The sequence below is a fragment of the Crassostrea angulata genome, chromosome 7, assembly GCF_025612915.1.
Source record: "Crassostrea angulata isolate pt1a10 chromosome 7, ASM2561291v2, whole genome shotgun sequence".
In the NCBI taxonomy this organism is placed as follows: domain Eukaryota; kingdom Metazoa; phylum Mollusca; class Bivalvia; order Ostreida; family Ostreidae; genus Magallana; species Magallana angulata.
Genome location: NC_069117.1, coordinates 42,934,389 through 42,941,653, shown reverse-complemented (window position 1 = coordinate 42,941,653; position 7,265 = coordinate 42,934,389). Strand labels below are relative to the sequence as shown.

The following is a 7,265-nucleotide window of genomic DNA, read 5'->3' as shown; positions in this document are numbered from 1 at the left end:
ATTTATTAGAATTTCTCATTAACATGATTGCTACAGAAAACAGAATGTTGTTTTGCTGTATCCATTTATAAGTGCAAATTTTCATTATGTTATGCAGTTTGTTATACATATGTAATTGTCTACTATTTCTTGGGTGGCACAGCAATTCTCCTGCATTTATGCATACTGAATTTTATTGCTTGCTTTATTACTTCTTTAGTGCTACAAGTTTTTTTGCTAAATTCTACCAGGTGTTAGTCTTTTTGGTTAAGTTCAGGCACGCAGCATCGTTTTTGAAAGTGGGGGAGGGGGGGGGGGGGCAGACTCATCCAAAAAATATAAAATATTGACAAGCAAAAAAAAAAAGGGGAATTAGGACTTTCCCAAAATCTTTAAAATCCTAAGGAGGGGGGGGGGGGGGGTAGTATATAACTTCAATTTCAATCCTAATTTCTTTATTTTTTATATGTTAATTTAAAAAAATTGTTGCTGCGAGAAAAAGTTGGGGGGGGGGGGAAGCGGGGCAGGCCCCCTGATGCTAGGTGCCTGAAGTTTTTGGCTGGGATAATTGATTAAAAGTCTGTCAAATGTGTTTTTTTATTTTTTATTTTTTCATTTAAATGATGGTGATTTTCACACGCGTTTAAAATCATCCCGGCAAATTAAGGTATTCAATGCACATGTATATAACGAAAAAATATAGACAGAAGTCCACTTGACTAATAAGATAATAATTAGAAGACGGCCAATTTGCACCTTAAAAACGTACATGAAAAGTTACGTGTATCTTTTCCTGACGAAAAGAAGACAAATAGCGCAAATGCCCATTTGGTTCAGTCGCTAATTTATTTTTTTTTTAATTGAATTTCTCATATAATGTTATAATGCAAGTTTAAAAAAGCACAATTTCTTACTAGTTAGAAATATTTTAACAAAGAATAAGAAAAAGTGCCTTAAGTTGTGATGATATCATAAGCCACATTGACAACCTAAAAAGCCTTGTTATGTAAAGTTACCTTGTAATGTAATGTCTGGTGCTCTAACCACTGAGCCATTTCATTCACAACTAAGTGCGTTAAATTGTTAAATGCTATATCCGACTTTAGCCACGAATTAACGGAGTTATTTTTGTAAAACGTGAAATTGTTGGAACACAAATTGATATTTTTAATGTATAGTGGGTCATCTCTCCACGTTCTTGCTGATTGAAATTGGGTCGTCTCCCATTAGATCTTATTGAGACTACATGTATGACAAAAATATGGAGCACAGACTCACTCTATAAAAGAAACGGCATTGAAGTTCTAAAAATAGACACTATTTGAAAGTTTTGATACGCATACTCCAGTCTAAATCTACATATTCCAAGTACTGAAAATATTTAAGGGTTACAAGTCAATGTACAAAATCAATGTATGTTGAATATGTATACATTGTTTTCAATATTTTTTTTTCAAAAAAATTATCAGATTTGTTGATTTTATAATGTTCAATATCTTATTGGTCCTTATATAAGAATATATATCTTAGCTTTTGTATTTTTATATATCAACAAGCTGACAAAGTATCATGAATTAAAATTTTTTTAATTGTAAATGACATTTCAAATTCTAAAATATTCTAATTGCTGACCAGTTATTACATAAGAAACTTTTTTTTTCATTGCATGTGTAAAGTACACGTACTGCTTTCAGCAGAAAATAACAATTAATCCTGCTTGTCACATAATATATAATAATTTTTTAAAATGTAAATATACATGCCCAGATTTCTTGTCTTACCAGGAAACATTTGATTATATCCATGCATATTTACATGTATAATATAACAACCTGACTTTGCACAGACAAGTACATCAAGCAAGTTTGTTCAACAATTCAAAAATCACTCGCTTTCTCTCTTTCTTTCTACATCACTCATTTTCTTTCTCTCACTCTATCACTCAAAAGGATTACTAATCAAAACAATACTTCATTGATATGTAAATAAAAATATAAAGGATTCTCCACATACATGTAACAAAATCAAGACATCCTAGATACAATCTCTATACAAATTTTTGAAATAACCAAAAAAATAAATAACTTACACTAGACTTCAAGGTCTAAAATGTTTCTCAATTTGTGAAATCAGTGATCAGGTAGACTTATCAAGAGATCCGAGCAAAAAAAAATTTAAATCTAATTTTTATACTTTCACTTTCTGTTTCATACATGTACATACAGAGCATAACCAACATAAAAAAAAACAAGCTTCACAAAATAAATAATTTTCTATAGTAAAAATGCACCAAACACACTTAGTTTGCTGCAAGATAGAAAACAAAAGATTATGCACAAGACTAAGTGAATCATATTGAGATTTACTGAAACATTATATGGCAATATGTATGCAATTTATATGCCAATAAACTACCTCAGAATCTATAAATCAATCAGAGCCTTCATGTAAATGAACTACACTTACAGCAATCAATCAATCTATTTATAAAACAAAGTTTATGCATATTGATTGTTTTGTTTTAATACAGGCACTTGCACAACACAAAACATTAATTTATAATTTCCTTTTCATTCACAAATATGAACAGGAAAACTCTAAATAGGGCAAACTAATTAATTGCAAATATATTGTTAAAAATTTTGAGCAATCAAAATTAATGCTGATTAAAATTTGATACCAAAAACTCAAACTTAATAAATTTCCATGATTGTATTGAATTCATTCTCTAACTGCTTAAACTGTAATGGTGTTTTCAATATAGGCTTTGTATGACAAACGTAAGAAATAAATAGTACATACAATGTTCAAAACATCAAAGTCTCGCATATACTTAGTATTTGGTTTGAATTTTAGTTCTGACAATTATTACAAATTACATGTACTTTGTGTAAGACATTGTAACAGTTCTGTGTGTTTCAGAGTTTATTACATTAACTATGTGATTTTAATTGTGTTTGTGTTGGGGAAAAAAATATTAAAATTTACATGTACTCATATTTCACACATTATATAAGATGATGGTATGAAAGAAAATTAATATATCAATATTAATACCTTACTGATTGAAAAAAAAACTGGCAATTGCAGAAATTTAATAAACTGAAGTTGCAAAAATAGAACACATAGGAGAAAGATCTTTATTACACTTATTCACATTTGTGAACACATGAATGCATGTGTATTAATTTTGTGTTACATCCTTTGGCTTTAATGGTAAAAAAGGTAATATACTGAAAAAGTGGTTATTTACGCGGTGGTAAAGTTTGCCTTTTCTTTATAGTCAAACAATACGCGTGGTTATTAAATATACTCTTGTGTGATTTACCACTTTAAAGTTATTATTGTTGTAATCATGGGTATTTACTGTGCAACTAGTGAAATTTTCTCCTACGCGTAAATAACCACGTTTACAGTATTTATTTTATCCCAAATTACCTTACCATGCACTTACACTGCAGATTTTGTACTTAATGGGGAAAGACAAATGGAAGCTACATATAGCAAAGTGCTAAATGGGTACAATAAAAATGGGAGACACCCTCTAAAGCTATCCCCCATCACTGCCCTGGTTCTGGGGGGTAAGGATTCCTGAGTTGGGCGTGGTATGACATGTCCGTTTGGAACACTGCTCTCTCCTTTGACTGTATTCCAGTAAGGGACAAGTCCTTTTCTTGCAGAATAAGGGATTATGATTTGTTAATGTTGTATCTATATGCTGTGAACAAGCAGTCTTTGATCCTGAGATAATTGATGGGTCATCTTCAATCCTGAGAAGTCCTGCTAGTTTCAGAATCTTCTGTCCTTCCATATTGCTAATATCAAGCTGAAAAACGGCAGCTTCTAGCATTCTCGCTAAAGCTATTAGGTATTGTTCTTGATTCTCTAGGGACAGGAAGTTTGTCTTTTGACGCAATAAATCCACTATTTCAACATACAATGTATTAATTTCAGGTTTTTTGTTTGCAGTAACTTCAAATAAATGGAATCTCAGATCGACTGTGTTATCCTTGTGTTTGTTTATCTTGAAATTGTTTTCACCGGGAAGTACTGTGGCAAAGACAGACAGAAACACTGGACCATACTGAATGCTGCAGCTGAAATAAAAACGAAAATTTACATGTTACCATAAACTTCCTCTTGTAGAATTGACAGTACTTATCAAAATAGCTACTAAATTACAATGCATTACATGTCTCACTGCATGTGTATTCAATTTCCCTCATATTCAATCACAGAACTTTTCTAGAATTACCCAAATCGCTACGTTAAATTCAAAGTCGGAAAACTCAAACACTAACTCTACAGCACCGATAAATACAGTTTTCCTTTTTTTATTTATAATAAAATACATATTTCCTGACTTTTCTGCCTTAGGAAATAGTTGCCGCCGAATGGGGCAATATATAAACTTTCTATTGCCCTCATAACAGTAAATAGGTATATGGTAATTACCTATAGGTGTCTGTGGATTTTCCTAGAGATTCCAACGACACAACAGACTGTGACAGCTTGGTTCCCTGGGGGTTGAGTTCTGCAGATTTATCGGTGGGTGGCCCCTCCCCCTGACCACTGGAGGGATCTTCCACCACACCTGTAGAATGAGTCTGGGTTGGGATTTCTTGGTTTGGAGCACTATTTGGATTTGGGTTATGCTGCTGTAAACTTTCTTCCCTAGCTGTTTTAAAAACAACTGAAATTCGGAAAAAATAAATGTGTTTTTTTTAAGCAAACTCTAACACTGTAGTTTAAATTCCTTCAATATATGTCCATGTTATTATGTAAAAAAAAAATTAACATAGTTCTAAAAAGTTATAAGCATTGGTAGCACTAAACTGGAAATAAAAGAAGAAACATGACAGCAATTTGTATTAATTTTCTTGAGCTATTGACAACAATTCTATATGGTATCCTTGAACCTGTGTGATATGATACATTCATTAAAATTGACCCCAAAAATATCAATGAGACCACAACAAGCACTATGCATTCGATAGTCATTAAAAGATAAATCAAGGTTACCATTATTCTTAGGAGTGTAGGTCAGAAGGACCTGTAGCTCTGGGTACTCATAGGCCGCTTCCAACAAGCGCTGTCCCTCCTTGAAGAACAGAAAGACAATGGGGATTGTGACGTCCGACTGTCCGTCCCCTGACATTGCAAACAACAGGCTGGACTCTGCAGAACTTTCTTTGTTATTATCTGAAAAATTGTCATTATCTGTTCATGGACCATTCTACACCGTAAAGCGTTACGTTCTTCTCATTTACTGCTTGAAACTATTAATCTTAGTGGATCACCTTTTTTTCACTCATTTGCAAGAGATTATCATTATTTAACAAAAGAAATCTGCATTATGATTGAAACTGAATTATCTCAATTCTGGAATAATAAAGACTATACTAAGAGTAATGATGGGTCCTTAAAGTGAATATCATTTCTGTAAATTCTTAAATAAAATTGCTCATATTTTTCCAGCTTTACTCCTAGGAAACTTTTAGTGCATGCCTCAAAGTACTGTTTACACTGAAATGTTTGCTCATTTGATTTTTGCCCCTTTTGCCCTCGTCAGTTGGCAAATTGTAAACAAAATAATTTTTCATGTTTTAATTTAAACAACTGTGTTAATTAAAATGAGTATCTATTTTTAACTGTGTTTGGGCAAATTCAAGATGGAGCAAAACTGTTGGTGCATAAGGTTGAAAAAATCATGAGGCAAAAATAACTATGTATACATTTTTATCAAAGATGTATCTATTCACAACTAATAACTGACAGAAAAATTTTGCTTCTTACATGTATATAATGGAACCAAATTTTCAATGCCATTACAAACAAACAAAAATTTGAAAAATGATTATAAAATACAGTTGAAAAACAGCCTCAACTAGAACTGTCCTAATGGGACTAATACCCCCGCTAGGCTAATTTCAAATGGGACAAATAATTTAATTGAATAATAAAGGTTTGGAACACATACAAAAAAAAATTTCTAGAATTGTAAAAAAAAAAAAAAAAATTAGTTAACAAAGAAAAAATAAAATCAAAATTGTCAGAATTTCACTGTAAATACATATCTATAACAGTAATACATTTACAAATGTATGTATTTGATGATATATTTTCTTAATTTAATTGATTTAAAGAAAAACCAACAAAATGACAATAACCCTTCCCTTTGCAGTGAATAGAAATACCGGTAGCCAAGCAATGCTCTTCTGTTGATAAAACTTTCAATATCTTACTAATAAGAGTCTTGACAGATGCAACTAGTTGTTTCAAATTTTCCTCACTTTCTCCTATGGCACAATGGAACTCCATATCAGAAAATTGATCCCATAGGACTATGATTTTCTTTGATGAACTTGTTAAATTTAATAAACTCCCAAAACATTACCATAATTACCATACTATGTAAAAATATGTAAAAAAAGAAAATTTAATATTACAAACAATTTTAAAATTGCCAAAACACTACAATCATATCAGTAATTTTGAATTTCATTTAAATTAATGCCCAATAGGGTCACTTCATCAATTTACTTGACAAATAAATTTAAACAACCTCTAAAAATAGTTTAACTTCTTTATTAATAATTAAATTATTTATTACCTTATAATGATAGACCTTTTGGTTTACATGAAACAGTTTTAAAATAGCCCCAAAACCATCACCCACTTTACAGATTATCAATTTCCCCTAAACACATGCTCCATCTGAACCATGGCTCAGATAATGGCTCCCTTGGGACAGATGAATTCAGCCACACTTGTCTTTGATGTTCTTATTAGCTCCTAAGAATTTATCATTGACAAACAAAAACTTTGCATTGTCAGTTCATAGAATACTTATAAAAAATAATTTTTTTTTTTATTAATTAAGACATAAAGACAAAAAACTTCATCTGGATGTATTTATATAAATATATTTTAGAGTGTTTTCTATTAATTAATTAATAAAATCTGTAAGGATTACCTCCCTTACTTTTCAACATTAGTGTACAATATATAGAATAAGGAAAATGAAAACTGTCATAAAATCATTAAATCTTGTCTGATCTTAAAAAAAATTGCAGGTGCACATCTTCAGATGGTGTTCAACATATGTACAAATTTTCAAACTGTTCCATGCAGTAATAAAAAATTCTATAGGGGGGACAAAGTTGCGTCTACAGACAGACGGACAGACGGACAGGGTGAAACCAATATACCCCCCTAAACTTCGTTTGCGGGGGTATAAAAACTTCGTTTGCGGGGGTATAATAAACGGAGGCAAAAAGGAACAA

The 7,265-nt window shown here is 31.4% G+C and overlaps 1 protein-coding gene across 1 annotated transcript in view; it reads right to left on the bottom strand.

The window, feature by feature from the left end:
* Positions 1-1,870: 1,870 nt before the first annotated feature.
* LOC128155913 (uncharacterized) overlaps positions 1,871-7,265 on the bottom strand; it is a 36,848-nt gene continuing 31,453 nt past the window's right edge. The window contains 3 exon segments of the mRNA XM_052817798.1: positions 1,871-4,076; positions 4,435-4,672; positions 5,002-5,181. Coding sequence (XP_052673758.1) covers positions 3,530-4,076; positions 4,435-4,672; positions 5,002-5,181 — 965 coding nt within the window. The 3' untranslated portion in view covers positions 1,871-3,529.